At 39.7% G+C, this 17,535-nt stretch overlaps 1 protein-coding gene across 3 annotated transcripts in view; it reads left to right on the top strand.

Moving 5' to 3' along the window:
* Positions 1-17,535, top strand: part of scyl3 (SCY1-like, kinase-like 3) — a 48,649-nt gene that overhangs the window by 14,696 nt on the left and 16,418 nt on the right. For 2 of the 3 annotated variants that reach the window (XM_068037353.1, XM_068037351.1), the window contains 8 exons: positions 943-1,056; positions 1,210-1,266; positions 2,723-2,825; positions 4,497-4,608; positions 7,970-8,050; positions 12,163-12,302; positions 14,383-14,570; positions 16,897-17,068. In XM_068037353.1, the coding sequence (XP_067893454.1) occupies positions 943-1,056; positions 1,210-1,266; positions 2,723-2,825; positions 4,497-4,608; positions 7,970-8,050; positions 12,163-12,302; positions 14,383-14,570; positions 16,897-17,068 (967 nt within the window). The remainder of the gene's footprint in view (positions 1-942; positions 1,057-1,209; positions 1,267-2,722; positions 2,826-4,496; positions 4,609-7,969; positions 8,051-12,162; positions 12,303-14,382; positions 14,571-16,896; positions 17,069-17,535) is intronic. The other variant, XM_068037352.1, reaches the window with a different exon arrangement.

Here is a 17,535-nt window from a genome sequence, read left to right as displayed (position 1 = left end):
CTCTCATCTTCTAGGTTCATATGTGAAGAAAAGACATTTGGGTGAGGTAACAAAGGAGAGGAAATAGCAAAGTGGGGGGAGCTCCCTCTTAATGGAACATATACTTGCTGCAGTTATGCAGATAATGTAACTTTTTAACTTTACAGCAAGGTGATTCAGATTTTAAAAGACGTTACATAGTGGGATTGGAAACCTTCACTGGGAAACAATTTACTATTAAAACCACAAATTAAAGTAAATGTAGAACTTGAGATCTTTCATATCTGAACATTTGTTTTCCCCCCCACTATTTTATGCAAATACCCTCCAGTCTTAATAGAATTCATTTTTTGGTAATGTTCTTCTGGTTGTGACCTGCCTCTTTTCTGTGTTCTGTTATTTAAAGATAAAAGGTTGATGATGTGGATAGAACTGAAGAGTTCTCAGGGTTCCACTTATTTGGTATTGCACCAGGTAACTTTTAAAATAGTGTGTCTGAAAACTTGCATTTAGTTATTTAACCATCAGGGATCTAGGAGCCAATGTAAATCTGATCTTTCCATCTTTTGCTGTGCCAGCAATATTGATTAAGACTTCCTTTGTCAGAGCTTTATTGAATCCTCAAACACAGAGCTCTAACCATGATTCCCCAGCACTGCCCCCCCTGCACCACCTGCTGCTCTCCCTTCCCCCCCCCCCCCCCCCCTCCCCACCCCAGTCTAATTTTGAACTTGGTCAATAGCTGGAGGCGGGTGAGGGGGAGCGGGAACAGTGGAGGTCAGAGTGGTGGATGCATAACAATCTCTTGCATCATTTACGGCATGGTCGTGGTCTTGCTGTTTAATCAGTGGAATCCTTTTACAAGAAGCAGAGAGCCTTGCATAGAAGCACATGGCAGTCAATTGTGTTTTTGTTTAGACATAGCTAAAATGTTATAAAGCAGGTTATTCGGTCTCTTCACAGGGAAAACTGAGCCACAATAATGTATGCATTTCGTCCGTGTTTGTGAGCGAGGCTGGTCACTGGAAGCTGGGAGGAATGGAGACCATGTGTCAGTTCTCTCAGGCATCAGCTGAGGTGAGAGAATTTTATTTCGGTCCTTTTTGTAAAAGTCCATTTGACCAATATTAAATTCTTTATGTTGCAGAACAAAACTTGATTTATACAGTTCCTGAAAGTTCTATTTGCTTTTTAAAAAAGTTTTAATATATTTTCTGTTTCCTCTTGCAGTTCCTGTCCAGCATCAAGTCATTGAGAGATTTGAGTGGCATTGCTCCTGAGGAGCAGGTGCGTCCATAATTATAGAACACAAGCATATTTTTCATTTAAAAAAAATTAAGACTTTTTTTGTCTTTTTTTGTGACAGGAATGGGTATAGAGAAGGAGCTGCAGTACTGTTTGAGATGTATTATGGCATTATAGCCAACAGCCATGGTTTTATTAGATACATTGATTTTTGTGTTGCTAGCACCTTAATAATGGAACAATTCTAGCATGCACAACTTACAAAGGTAAAGAACAAATGGGTGTCAGCACCACACTCAATCCAACTCATTTTTAAGCAGTACTTTCCTGAAAAGACAATTGGCAGAGGAGAAAAGGAAAACTCTCTCCACGTCCCCTCCCCCTTTATCCCTCTTTCATACTCTGGTCAGAAGGCTTATTCTGGGCTACAGTTTCACAGCACCATTCGTCCTCACTCAAATATTGATCTGTAACAGATGTGTCTAGACATTGTGTCACAAAACAGTTTGACTGAAGGTCAAAGCTAAACTCCATTGGGATACCCACAGACGCGCACACCCCTTCCTTTCTCTTTATCCTGCCTTGGCCCCCTGTATTGCCCTCCTAATCCTGGGGATGGTGAGGCCAGATGTATTGTCCCTACTATTTCAACTGAGAACAGCTAACTCAGCAGAAATAAGGAATCCACCCTGGGATCTTTCTGATCTGTATGTTCAGTATAACACTGGGCATTGCACTTCTTTACTGCCAAATAAAAATAACACTGCAACCAAACAAATCCCAGTACTATTCTGCAAGGCATAGTCTGTTTCCAAAGAAGGTTCCTGGGAAAATGGAAGACAGATAAAGCTATATGAGTATAGTTTCAAAGGAAGTGAAACCGGAAGATACAGGAAAAAGATTGAATGAAATTAAATGATGAAATTGCGAATAAGATGGAGCAAATACAGGTCACCAAGCAAACAGGGAAGAAAGGAAAAGTGGCTGGGGTGTGGGCAAGAGATAACTTAACGCACATCAATGCCTGTTTTGAGTTTTAGTATCTATGATGTAGCGAGGTTGCTTTTCTTTTGATTAGTGCGTCAATCTTCTCACACTAAAAAGCAAAAATCTGGAGATGTTGGAAATCTGAAACAAATGCAGAAAATTCTGAAATCATTCAAGAAGACAGGCAGCGCCTGTGGAGAGAGCAGAGCAGTTAACAATTTGGTGCAACTGCTTTGTCAAAACTCGGTCAGGTTGTCTACTACGTCACAAGATAAATGCATAAATCTTGTTGCAGATGTTTGGTGCCTGGAATTTCCCCAGAGTGAGTTGTTTGGCTGTCAGGAAAGTGATGTGTGCTGTTCTTGAATATTGTTGTGTAAAGTACTTGAATGCTGTCTCAAGTATCAGCCTGACATCAGCCTCACTCAGATACGGGATAGGATATAATTAAGAGGAGCAGTATATACGAATAAAATAAAAAATTTTTGCAAACTTACCTTGCCCAATTTAGTCTGCAGGTTTTCAGATTCTTCCTGATGAGCACGGACATGCTCGTGATGCTTACTCATTTGGGATGATGGTTGAGAAACTCCTTCCATTGCTAAAAGATGTGGGTAAGGGTTTTCATGCTGCATGTTTCAGTGACCATACACAATATGTACAATTAATGAATTTGATAGTCAACACACTGTGGTCAATACAAGCATTTGCTTCTTCCCTGATAATTATTATAGTTGCTTTGCTGCTATTTTATAGCTTTTTTTTTGTCATCATTATGCAATTTATGTTTTTACAAAAGTTGCATGTTCTGAGTGCTTATGTTCAATTGTTGACTTATTTCTAAAAATTCCCATACTGTTTGATAAAACATATTATCCATGGTGCACGCTATAGGCTATATAGGATATGGATAAATACTGGCACTGCGGTGTAAAATGCAATCACGTATACAGAATGTAGAGGACAATGGCTGGCAGCGGGCTGCATGCACATGATTCAGTCAAATGTCTCTTAATTGCATCATAACTTGCATTCGCACCTCAGACCAGTTTACAAGGAGGAAGAGGATGCTAATCAGGAGACGAGAAGTTGAAGGTTCTGACGAACTGACAGGACAGTTAGAAGAAAGCCTTTTGAAGGAAGGGAGAGAGATAGTTAAGCAAACTGATTATTATAAGAGAGCTCGAATTGAGCAGTAATCCAGAATCCAAAGAACTTTGGTTGAGGGCTGGGATGTACGGCTGGAAACGATCACTTTTATACAAGCTGAACCATGGCTGTGTAGAGACTGGAGAATTTGAATGAGGACCTTGAAAGTCAGCATGCTTGTGTTGAAGCCTCTGGAACTTGACAAGCACAGGGGCAATAAGAGTGTAGGAATTTGTGAGAGGGCGCATTTGGGTTAGAGTTCGGGATTATTTGAAGGTTGAAAGGAAGTGTTAGATAATTCTAGTAATCAAGGTGTGAATTAGGGTTTTGGCAGTAGAGGGATAAAGTGCAAGAGTAAACTTCAAGCAAATTTTAAAAATTCTTAATATCATTGGACACGTTGAATAAGTACTTCAAAAGGAAACATCCGTTGGACTATGCGGAAAGAGCAGGAGAATGGGACTAATTGGATAGCTCTTTAAAGAACTGACACAGGTACAATGGCCTGAATGGCCTCCTTCTGTGCTGTATCATTCTATGATTTTATAACTCAACCGATAAAAAATATTACTGTACAGTTGTGTGGACAGCAATAAGAAGCACTGGGAGAAGAAAGAGAAAGACAGGTATTCATGCAGACTCTGGGCATCCCACACCAGTGAAGTTCTTTTGAAGGGTTGTCACTGCTGTAATGTAGGAAACAGAACAAGGTCCCATAAACAGCAATGAGATAATGACCAGATAATCTTTTATTTAGTGATGGTTGAGGAATAAATATTGAGCAAGACACTAATGACAATAATGATATAAAGACTGACATTTTATGGAGTTAGATGACAGTAGTTTATGGTTTCTTATGCAATATCCAAGATGCATCCAAATATTTTTCTAATTTACATTAAATCAAGTTTATTGAGCTGTGTGTGTGCTTGGCCTTTAAGAATGAGAAAACTGATTTGCAGAAAGAAAGTATTTGTATTGTGGCTTTACTGAAAGGTATTGTGTAATGGGACAATCCACTTTGATTTTTTTGGAAGCTGTTCAGACTGACTTCTGTGCATCAGTGTGCAGAGGCATGTTTGTATGTTAAGTTGTTGTAGTGAGTGGAGATTTAAGGTAATATGTCTGTCCTCTAGTTGCAGAATATTTGCTGGCAAGTTTCAAAGAAACCTTAAAAGTTGCCCTCTTAAACCAAGACCCTATGCAACGGCCATCTTTACAGAGTTTGTTATCTCATGAGGTCTTCAGGTAAGTAACCACTTTAGTAAAGTTCAGTGCAGTATGAGGGAAGTGAATTAAAGGTTAGCATTATTGCCCTTAATAACAAATAATTTATTTGACAATATGAAACTGGAAATAATTAGAAAATAATTTGTGCTAATGTGCCTCATGAGATCCAATCGAAAACTTAAGAATATATCTACCTGTGGATTGGGTATTTTGTGTACCTGGCTAATGATGCTGCCAAATCTTCAACCTACCAGTGCAAACACCCATCTTCAGTGTGGCAAAGAAACTAGAGAGTAATTAGCTCAAATGCATCATGTTTGTGCAATAAAATACCACTGAAGTACATTTGTTGTAAAATAGTAAAATGTGATTGTTTAGGTTATCTAGACAATGCTTTTTTGGCTGCCATATTGAGAAGTGACCAAAATAAACAAAGCTATAAAGTCAACAGTACTTTACATACCCATGAATAACATAGTATCATAGAAAATACAATGCCATTTTGTTCAGCATACACAGACCAGCACGGTAAAGATGTTACATGTAAGATTTCAGAGATGTCTTTGCCTAAACTATTAGTGGCAAAAGGTATTCAGTGTACAGTAACCATATTCACACTGCTTATGAATATTTAGATTTCTAATATCTTTAAGTGGTAAGTGATTTCCGTGAAATATTTGCATGCATAGTGTAATGCAGTGGTAAATTTGCATCTCAAGTTCAACTCCAGTTAGGTAACTGAAGAAAAACTTTAAACTGACGTCAGGGAGCTCATCTATTTACCAATACCCTATGGCTGTGTGTTTGGTTAATGTTGAATATTTCCTGAATAGACTTTTGAATTGGTTTACTGACATTGTAAGCTATGCATTTAGGATCTCTTTCCAAACGAACATACATCTGCTTTGACTTAATTTGGTAAAATGCCAGAGTGAAGTCTGCTCAGGTCCCTGGAATATTTTCAAAGATGTGATTTATTTGTGATACGTTGTAATTTTGCTAAATAAGATGAACCCAGAGTTACTGCACCTTGGGTAGTTTCACAGTGGTATTGCTTGTAGATGAGGAAAAAAAATCCCTGATCAAATCCATTTTATAGACTGAAACATTTAGATAGTTGATATTTGGTGCTTGTGGTTTCTGGGGTGTGTTGGAGATGGTTTTCTAGAGCAATATGTTGAGGAACCGACTCGAGAACAGGCTTTAGTATTATGTAATGAGAAAGGGCTAATTAATAATCTTGTAAAAGAACCTTTAGGGATGAGTTACTATAATATGATAGAATTTTACATTATGTTTGAAAGTGAGGTTGTTCAATTTGAAGCCAGGGTGTTAAATTTGAACAACGGAAATTATGAAGGTATGAGGGGCAAATTGGCTGAGGTGGATTGGGAAAATACATTAAAAGGTATGACAGTGCATAGACAATGGATAGTCTTCAAAGAATTATTACATAGTTTACAGCAACTATACATTCCTTCAAGGCACAAAAAACACAAAAAAGTTAAGGATTGAAAAGAAAGGGCCTATAAAGTTGCCAGAAATAGTAGTAAACCTGAGGATTGGGAGGATTTTGGAATACAGCAAGGAGCACCAAGAAACTGATAAAGAAAAGGAGAATAGAATATGAATGTAAACTGGCAAAAACATGAAAATGGACTAAAAGCTTCTCTAGGTACATAAAAAGGAAACATTTGGCTAGGACAAATGTGGGTCCATTAAAAGCAGAGATAGGAGAATTTATATTGGTTAATAGAGGAATGGCAGAGAAGCTAAATGATTACTTTGTGTCTGTGTTCACCTGAGGAAGATGCAAGAAATCTCCCAGAATTAGAGATCCGAGGCACTAGGGAGAATGAAGAATTGAAGGAAATTAGTATTAGTAAGAAGGTTGTATTGGAGAAATTAATGGGGCTGAAGGTTGATGAGTCCCTAGGACCTGATATTCTACATCCCAGAGTGTTGAAAGAGGTAGCTATGGAGATAGTGAATGCATTGGTGATCATCTTCCAAAATTCTGTAGATTCTGGAATGGTTTCTTCAGATTGAAATGTAGCAAATATCACCCCATTATTTAAGAAGGGAGGGAGAGAGAAAACTGGGAACTACAGACCTGTTAGCCTTACATCAGTAGTAGGGAAAATGTTGGAATCTATTCTAAAGGATGTGATAAATGGACACCTGGATAATAATGATCTGATTGGGCATAGTCAACATGGATTTATTAACGGGAAATCATGTTTGACAAATTTGTTGGAGTTTTTTGAGGATGTTACTAACAGAATTGATAAAGGGGAGTTGGTGAACCTAGTATACTTGGATATTCAGAAGGCTTTTGATAAAGTCCCCCACAGGAGGTTGGTTAGCAAAATTAAAGCACATAGGATAGGAGGTAATATACTGGCATGGATTAAGGATTGGTTAACAGGCAGTAATATTTCTAAGTTCGCAGATGACAGAAAACTAGGTGGGAATGTGTGTTGTGAGGAAGATGCAAAGTGGCTTCAAGGGGATTTGGACAGTCTTAGTGATTAGGCAAGAACGTGGCTGATGGAATATAATGTGGAAATATGTGAGGTTATCCATTTTGGTAGGAGAAATAGATGTGCAGAGTATTTCTTAAATGGCAAGAGAATCAAAAGTGTAGATGTACAAAGGGACCTGGGTTTCCTCGTCACTAAGTCACTGAAAGCGAACATGCTGGTGCAGCAAGCTATTAAGAAGGCTAGTGGTATGTTAGCCTTTATCGCAAGAGGAGTTGAGTACAGGAGTAGTGAAGTCTTACTTCAATTGTCTAGAACCTTGGTTAGACCGCACCTGGAGTGTGCAGTTTTGGTCCTCTTACCGTAGGAAGGATTGCTATAGAGGGAGTGCAACAAAGGTTCACCAGACTTGTTCCTGGGATGGTGGGACTGTCCTATAGAGAGAGATTGGGGAAACTGGGCCTGTATTCTCTAGAGTTTCAAAGAATGAGAGGTGATCTGATTGAAACCTACAAAATACATAAAGGGTAGATGCGGGTAAGATGTTTCCCCTGGTTGGGGAGTCTAGAGTCGGGACACAATTTCAAAATAAGGGGGAGGCCACTTGGGACAGAGATGAGGAGAAATTTCTTTGCTCAGAGAGTTGTGAATTTTTGGAATTCTCTACCCCAGAGGGCTGTGGAAGCTCAGTCATTGAGTATGTTTAAAGCAGAGATTGAGGGATATCTAAATACCGATGACATAAGGGGATATGGGAATAATGTGGGGGAACAGGCATTGAAGTGGATGATCAGCCATGATCGTATTGAATGGCGGAGCAGGCTCGATGGACTGAATGGCCTGCCCCTATGTTCCTATGTATCCGTCAGCTAATAACTGCTGTCTCTCTTAACCAGCAGGAACGATTTCTTGGAAGTTGTCAATTTTTTAAAAAGCTTGACGCTAAAAACTGAGGAAGAAAAGAATGAGTTTTTCAAGTGGGTATTCTGTTTTTGTTACTAAATATTATGTAAAAAAATAAATAAAAATCTGGTATTGTCCAACAGCTACAAAAATGATCAGATCCTAAAAACTACCTTTATTATACTAATGACTTGGATGAAGAGACAGAGAGTAATGTATCTAAGTTTGCTGATGATGCAAAGCTCGGTGAAAAGGTAAGCTGCAGAGAGGATGTAGAGAGGCTGGAAAGAGATATAGACAGGTTAAGTGAGTGGGCAACAAGATGGCAAATAGAGTATAATGTAGGGAAGTGTGAAGTTGTACACTTGTAAAAATAGAAAAGCAGAATTTTTTTAAAAGGTGTGAAACTAAGTGCTGATCAGAGAGACTCGGGGATACTCGTACAAGGAACGCACAAAGTTAACGTGCAGGTGCAGCAAGCTATTAGGAAGGAAAATGGCACGTTGGCCTTTATTGCAAGGGGATTGGAATACTGGAATCAAGAAGTCTTACGAAAGTTGTACAGGTCTTTGGGACTGCAGCTGGAATACTGTGTGCAGTTTTGGTCTCCACATTTAAGAAAGGATATATTTGCACTGGAGGCAGTGCAGTGAAGATTTACTAGATTGGTCTCTGGGATGAGGGAGTTGTCCTATGATGAGAGGCTGAGTAAATTGGGCCTATATTCTCTGGAGTTTAGAAGAATGTGAGGTGATGTAATTGAGATAGACCAGATTCTGAAATGGCTTGATAGGGTAGAAACTGAGAGATTGTTCCCACTGTCAGGGAATCTAGAACACGGGGACACAGTCTCAGGATAAGGGGCTGTAAACCGTGGCGCGGAGTCAACTCCCCCTTGGCCCCTTTATTCCCTTCACCCACTTGATCCTGGCCGTCACGTGGGACTAAGTCCTCTTAATTCAGGCTCAGGCTGGGTGTTTGGGATATCGGGTTACAGGAGCGCCACCCTCCACTTAATCCACCGGCTACAGTTAATGGCTTAGTACAAAGAGAAGGAAACTCAGTCCTTTCTTTAACTATCAATTTACTTTATTCATGTTGTTGTACAATGTAAGAATAAGGCTTATACACTTGGTTAGACAAAAGCATGCAACTCAAACTGGGTTATACAGTTAATAACAAAGCTAGCGAGAATTGATAAGCACACCCACTAGGTTCCTCTGACCTTTCCCTGACCTAGTCACACAAAACAAAGGATAATACCCGAAAAAGGGGAGAGCTGACGCTGGCCAGGCGTTCCGTTCTCTCTCTCTTTTTTACGTCGTCGCCGCGTTGCTCACGCAGGGTCTTCCACTTCCACGATGGTTGGTCTCCGGAGTTTATCGCTGGCTCTATGCCCGAGATTCTCTATTCTTATTCTCCTCCTTATCTCTCCAAAACTGAGCTGTCTCTTTCTGGTTGGTTTAAGCCTGCTCACCTCATTCTTATCTTCTCCTAATTGGCCCAGGCCCAAAGACCCCGTTATCACATCGTGTCCAAATAAGGCTCTTTTCCTGCGATCGCTCCTTTGTCTTGTCACATAAAAACCAGTTTGAACTAATTAATTTACCAGCACAGGCCAGTGTCTGAGCTCCAGGTTACTATAGTTTAGCAAGCTATTCCAGCAGTTTGTAACTGATTCTGTATTTCTTGCAGCCCCTGGCCAACAGGGCCAATCATTCAGGACTGATGAGGAGAAATTACTATACTCAAAGGGTTGAGAATCTTTGGAATTCTCTACCCCAGAGGGTTGTGGGTGCTCCATCATTGAGTACATTTAAGGCTGGGCCAGATAGATAGACAGACAGACAGAGATTGATTTTTGGTCTCGCAGGGATCTGGGGAGCGGGCAGGAAAGTGGAATTGAAGCCCAAGATCAGCCATGATCATATTGAATGGCGGAGCATGCTCGATGGGCCATATGGTCTACTTCTGCCCCTATTTCTTGTGTTTAAATATGTTGAGCAACTGAATGGCAAACTATGTTGTCTATTGTAGAAGAGGCCTATCATAGCCCATTTCTGCCCTTAACTGACATCTATATTAAACAAGTTGGAACTGGAAACCCTGACTCTTTCAGATTTCAGCTGGTGATTCTGAAGCCAATTCTAACACTCCTACACCAATCCCAGCTGACTGCACATAAATTGAAGATCAAACCTAGGATTTTTGTGATCTTGGTACCACAACAGTGAATTTATGCACTCAGCCTTCCAGGGAGATAAGTCTGTTACAGCCCACTCTTGTATCATTCTATCATTGGTAGTATATATTAATTTTTGAAAATTAACGTGTCAATTTAGCAGCTTAGGGAATGGTAACGTAGTGGTTCTTTTACTGGACCAGTAATACAGAAGTCTGGACTAGTAATACAGAGGCCTGGACTAATGATCCGAGACATGAGTTCAAATCCCACCAAAGCAGCTGGGGAATTTAAATTCAGTTAACTAAATAAATCTGGACTAAAACGTTAGCATCAATAAAGGTGACCTTGTAACTGCTAGATTGTCGTCAAAAACCCATCTAGTTCGCCAATGCCCTTTAGGGAGGGAGATTTGCTGTCCTTACCTTCTGGTCCTGATGTGACTTGCCAGGTCAACTTTTAACTGCCCTCTTAAATGGTTCAGTAAGCCACTCAGTTGCCAAGAAGGTAGCGCATCACTACCACTTTCTCCAGGTAAATTAAGGATGGGCAATAAATGTTGGCTTTGTCGGTGACTCCCACATCCCATAAGTGAATTAAAAAAAAAAAAAATCCCTAATACGAAAACAAAATACTGCGGATGTTGGAAATCTGAAGTAAAAACAAAATGTTGGAAATACTCAGCATGTCAGGCAGCATATGTGGAGAGAGAAACGGTTAATGTTTCAGGTCGATGAATTCCCTCTTAACTGGGAAAGATTGGAAATGTAAGGTTTTAAGTGGGGAGGTTGGAAAAGAACAAAAGAGGAGGTCTATAATGGGATGGAAGACGGGAGAGATTAAATGACAAAAGTGTTGTTAATGCAGTGCCAAAGGACTTGGTAAGGGGGTCAAGTAAAGAAACAAAAGATGTCTGGAGGAGGTGGGACTGGCAGGATGCTGCTGTCCAGAAGCAAAAACAAGAGTAAGATGGAAACGTGCAAACAAGAGGAAACAAAATGGGGGAAGAAATTACGGTCTGAAATTGTTGAATTCAATGTTTTGATTCCTGTTATTTGCACATTTCGGTCTTACTCTTGTTTTTCTCGTTTTGATAGGAATTTTTCTTACAAGACACATTGTGTGTTTGCGTCCTGTGTTCAAATTCAGACTGCCTGGTATCCATCATCCTAGTAAAGATCATGAATGCTGAAGGTGCATTTATCATTTTGTTCTGATATTTCATGACAATATTGTCTCCCATATACCCATTTGTTTTGTAGGATTGTTCTTGACAGTGAAGAGTCATTGCTTCTTTTGTTGTTCTGATATGAATGAGGATGGCCCAAACGATCCATAGATTGGCTTTCTGATTACGTTTTTTATTTCTGCCTGAATTCAGTTTTTAAAAAAAAACAGCTATCGGCTGTAAGCAGATCTTGCTGAGTTCATCAAACCAAGTGTTCGTTATCAGAAAACCTCAGGTTTGATTAGCAAAGCAATTCTGAAAAGAACAAAAATACTTCAATCAAATAAATGGGAGATGCATCATATTTACCATCACAGCATTGCTCTCACAAAGAAATTTACTCTGGCCTTTGCATGATTCGGGTGACTTGAAGGTTCATTCCATCTCTACAACTTATCACTGTAGAGCAATGATGACATGCTTCCTTGCATCAAACAGGAAATGTAAATAGTATTGCACCAATGTGACCATTTCCATTCTGTGGCCTCTGTGAGATTTCCAAATTAGTTGCAATTAATGCTGAATATGGGGGAAGTGCTGTGCCCAAAAGGAATTGGATTGAGACTGCCCAGACTAGCCTTGCATTTAAAAATCTTACAGCCAGAGGGGATTGTTATTCCATCAGACCTTTTTGGATTTTATGCAACACTCAGTCTTGCCAATGAAATATGTTTGGCAGACCATTCTTCCCAATGTTTTCTTCCCCGAGTCAGCACTTTCCTGAAGTAGAGTTTAAGCATGTAGAGAGTGGTGTTGATGCTCTTTTGTTTCATCAGGTTCCTGTTAGATCGAGTTCAGGGTTTACCTGAAGATCTCATAGCCTCCCGACTGGTGCCACAGCTACTAACTCCATTGGTGTTTGCAGAGCCAGTAGCGATCAAAAGCTTCCTTCCTTACCTTCTCAGGCCAAAGAAAGGTGTGTTCAGTACATGTGTTCTTAACAAAGCAGTGTACCTCACAAACTAGTATACATCAATTTAAGGACAAGCCTTTATTAACTTCATATGGGTAAGACAGCAAGTTCAATGTGTCAAGAGTGCTAAAACCTACCTAATGGTAATCTGTATTATACTATGCACATGTATGGGTGGAGAATGAGCAGCACTGCATGTTAAAGGACGAATGTGATATGTTACAAAATGGTAGATCAACCTTTCTGGAGTTTGATCCTTCAGCCCCCAGAATATTGCTCTGTTATTTTCTTTCAGTTGCTGTCTTGACTGGCTGTGTATTTCCAGCATTTGCAGTTTTTCTTGATCCTGTTATGCTGAGCTACAATTATAGGTTAATTTTTAAAGCTGCTCTCCACACCCCATAGTTTGATTAACCTGTGGCCATTTTCTGCTAATTTAATTATTAGCAACAGTAGCTGTTTTGTCATTTGGTATGATATGGGAAATATTTTGTTAGAGAATTTTATTATTGTAACTAGCACTAGACTTGTGTTGATGGGGGATTAGACACCACTGCACCTCAACTTCAACTTCATGCAGGTTTAAATTCACTTCTAGACTGATGGATGAAGGACTCTGCTTTCTGTCAACTTCAAGGGTCCTCTACAAAGTGAGGTCAGTCCATCTTGATTAAATTCCTGGTGATTGTGAGTGTTATGACCTCCGTAAGCCCATTAACGTTAAAATGAGGTAGTAGCCCCCCCCCCGGAAAAATTTAAAGAATTACATGACAATATTTCAAATTTTAAGACTTTTATTATAACTAAACAAAAACCCTATTAACCAAATAGTACTTTGCAAGTAGCTGATATCCCAGATTACAAAAATAGGTATTTTCTTTACTTATTAAAGTACTTGAAAACCTCACACCACACTTACAGGTTACACAGTCCTTTTTGATGGTAAAATCCTTTGTGGTTAAAAGGCCCAAACTCCTCCCAGTAACAATGGGTTGAACCTCCCAGACCTTTTTTTAAAAACAATGCCCTCTTTGCTCACTTCTCTGAGCACTTCCGACCTTAACATCATGAATAAGGCGAAGCCTGGTGATCCTGCTAGTCTTCTGCTTCTCTGCAAACTTCAACTTTCAAAACAGGTTCAAGTCTTCATAGACTTTTACTATGTCAGGCTTCCGCGGGCAAGTGTTCTCCCCACACCCCCCAACCCTCCCCTCCCTCTTTTGAGGCTGCAACTGCTGGTTTCTTCTCTTACAGCCTGTCTGCCTACAGAAAATCTGTTACATTTGTCTGGACTCAAAGTCAATAGCTTTTTGTCCTACAATATGCAAAGTCTGGTTTCACAGAGCCACCTGGGCCTTCCATTATTTCCAAGTGTTAACAGCTGCTTGGGACAAATGCATCTTCAGAATCACTGATCCCTTGTTTTACAACCTGAAGGTCTGGAAGAGTGAAACCCATTGTTCTTCAGGTGTTAACCCCTGCAGTCTCTCTTTCTTCAAAAAGTCTTTGATCTATGTTCTCTGTAGTCTTGGTAACCAAGACTTCTGTCTTGCCCTTTCGCAGAGTGGATGTGAGGTCACTTGACCTGGACTCCATCTTAAACTTTTAAAAATATATAATCATTGTCATAAGTGAGTCCAAAGGACAAAACTGCCCACAAATCTCTGAGAAGCTGTCAGCAACACACGATTTGAGTTGTTGTGGGTGATATCACATCGGTTTCTCCATTTATTGCATGTAGTACGATTTACTGCGTAAGTACTGCAATTTTGTACAAAAATTGGTTATTTGAGCAATAAATGTACATGTCCTGAGGTTAGGGTTCAGGTGCCATTTTGGAGCATCATATTTTGTATTTGGTTGCTCTAAATTGGACTTGCAATGCTTGATGCTGACACTGAATGTCCAAAGTGAAAAGAGAGTTCTATTCCTCAGCGCTTATCCCTTTTATATCTCAATGAATACAGACATCCAACAAAAATAAATACACTGTTGAGGAAAAAAACATGAAATGGTGTAAATATTGACAGCTGTAAAGATACAGTTGAGCAACAGTTAAGCTGTTTGAATTATATTACTCTAGACTCACCTGGTGATGAAGAATTCAGTTGCCTCCTGTCACCCAATGTTTTTCGAGAGCACGTGATCCCCATTCTTTTGAAACTCTATAGCGTTCGAGAGGAGCATGTGCGAATGGTACTGTTATCTCACCTGGACACTTATGCAGACATTTTTCCACTGGAAGACCTACAGGAAATCATTCTTCCACAGGTCGGTGAAAGACTGGGAGTTTTAATTTACAGCACGAGTGAGACTCAAGTCAGTTGGTTGCGATGATGTTTTGTACTCATATCTTAGGTTGTCAGTTACACGTTTTTCCTGTTTATTTGTGGATTTCATTCCTTCTGCATAATTTAGTGAATCTGTTAACTTATGTAAATTATAGTCTACATCACTTTGATAGTGCTTGCAGTTATAAAACCCCTTTTACTTCCCCATGAATGAACTAACGGGATTTAATGTTTCATCTGAAAGACATGGTCGCTTACAGTGCAGCCCTTCCTCAGTACCACACTGAAATGCCAGCCTGTATTATGTGTTCAAATCTCTGGAGTAAACCTATAACTGCTTGACTCGGGTGAGAGTGATGCCACTGAGCCAAGTCTGATACTCCAAAATTGATTTGCATAAACATGTTCCTATATGAAATATTTAACCATTCATGGAATTCTCGCTTGATATAGATAAAATTTAACTTTAAATGCATTCTTATACCTGAGAACGCCTCAGTTTATTGCACCAATAAATTGATTGGGCAATGCGAACACTACTGAGTGCAGCTTGGATATGCTTGTACGCTCTGTGAATGTGGTTTTTGAGACTGCTTTACATTCTTGCACCTTTCCTCAAGAGTCTGAGGCAACTGGAGGCTCTTAAAGTCCTTTTAGTTATTTTGTGATCATAGTTTAAAACTCTTGCTCCGATTAGATTTAGAACAGAACATTTCCACCTTTAGAAGGGGAAGAAAGTTTAGGAGTTTTTTGTTCAAATTACTCCCTCTTTGTCCATTTTAAAGTTTTTTTTTACCTTAATGAAAACCTGCCATTTCTGTTTTCATTTCCTCCTACCTGCTCAAGTGATGTCACTGACAGATAGGAGCACTTTGCATCCCACTGCAGTTCCATTGATTGCAATGTAAGAAAAGGAAAGACTTGCATTTAAATAGTGCCACTGATGACCTTGGGATGTCGCAAAGCACTTTACAGCCAATGCAGTGCAGTCACTGTTGTAATATCGGAAACATGGCAGTCAATTTGTGCACAGCACCACTAACAGCAATGTATTAATGACCAGGTAATGGACTGGATTTTGCTGTAAAAATAATGGGGAGGCTAATGGTATACCCCGTGATTTATGTGGAAATTGGACAACAACCTCTGGCACATATACATGAGCAGTTAAACACAAAAATTCAAAACTTTTCTGTCTGCGATTTGCCGGTGCTTCGTAAGCTGCGCAAAAAAAAAACCCATCTCACCAGCTGGCTTTCCATTCACATGTTTTGAACGCCAAGAAGTTCCTGTATTTGACATCTTTGATGTGGACTGAACTCTCCACAAAATGTTAATGTCAAGTTATTTCAGTCTAAACACCCTTTTAATGGCATTGTAAGTTTTAATCACTGCCAAAGAGCATCTCTGGCATTGAAAATTAACTTTTATAAGTGTGGCATCTCATTCTTTGAAATTTTAATTATTGGAGATTTTTTTTAAATGTTAGTGTTTTTAAAACTTTCTCTCCATTCCTTTTATCTCTCTCAATGCTATCTTTCCCTTTCTTTATTTTGTTTTTTGTACCTGATTTGACATTGAATTCACTATCCGAATTTGAACTTCCTGGTTCAGACTCTTTGCTGCTCATGTATGATTCTTCTATCTGGTTCAGGAGATACAATTGCTTGCCCTGTTCACAGGTCCCAGATATTCTGTAGAGGGTGTTGTATTTTTACAATGTCCTGCCGACAGCAACTTGCTATACAAAACCCTATAGAATGTCAGTGGGCAAGTGCAAGTCTAATGAATGACTTGCACCTATTGGTTCACCACTCACAGCAAAATCTGGCACAATCTGTTTGTGTTGTCGATTGAGGAATAAATATCGGCCAGGACACTGGAGAGAACTACCCTGCTCTTCAAAATCGTGCCATAGGATATTTTACCTCCACCTGAGAGGGCTGTTGGGGCTTTGGTTAAATTTCATTTGAAAGATGACACTGCCACAAGTGCAGAACCTTCTCAATACTGTACTGGAGAGTCTCTGGAAAAGGACTCTAACCCACTGTGGTAAGAGTGCTACCAGTGAGCCACGGCTGACAGATCAGTGGCAGTTGACAATGGTGACCTCAACTTTGGACAGCCTTCGTAACTTGGCTGTAGCCACCTGGCACAGTGAAATACTACCAGCTAGGTATGCAGTTAATACAAAGTTCCTTGTAGTATATAGAGTGCTTTATTTCAATAAGTGCATCTTCCCTCAAATCAATACATTTACTTTTGTTTTCCATGGAGAAATACTAAATCCACATTTTCTGTTTTAGGTGTTACTAGGACTAAGAGATACCAGTAACACTCTGGTATCAGGAACACTCTGCAGCCTAGCAGTGCTAGTGCCACTTCTTGGAGCCGATGTAGTGGTTGGAGGTGAAAGAGCAAAGATCTTCAAACGTGCAACACCCAACTTCACCAAATCAACTGAGATCACTCCTGAAGGTAGATCATAAAGTTGTTGACGTTTTCCTTACATACCATGATCAGTGAGCCGGGATGTCAGCTATTTGAAGGTTTAATTTGTAAGGAACAAGTACATAACCTAAGAAATAGGAGCTGGAGTAGGTCATTTGGCCCTTTGAGCCTGCTCCACCATTCAACAAGATTATACCTCAACCCACTTTCTCGCAATATCCCCATAACCCCTTAATACCCCAAAATCTATTGATCTGTGTCTTAAATATACTGTATAACTGAACATCCACAGTTCTGAGATAGAGAATTCCAAAGATTCACAACCCTTTGAGTGAAGAAATTTCTCCTTACCTTAGTCCTAAATGGACAACCCTTATGGGACCAGATTCCCCAGCCAAGGAAAATATTTTCTCAGCATCTACCCTGTCAAGCCCCTTAAGAATTTTATATGTTTCAATTAGATCACCTATCATTCTTCTAAACTCCACTGAATT

The sequence above is a fragment of the Heterodontus francisci genome, chromosome 8 (genome assembly GCF_036365525.1).
Source record: "Heterodontus francisci isolate sHetFra1 chromosome 8, sHetFra1.hap1, whole genome shotgun sequence".
NCBI lineage: Eukaryota > Metazoa > Chordata > Chondrichthyes > Heterodontiformes > Heterodontidae > Heterodontus > Heterodontus francisci.
This window is presented reverse-complemented; position numbering and strand designations above follow the sequence as displayed.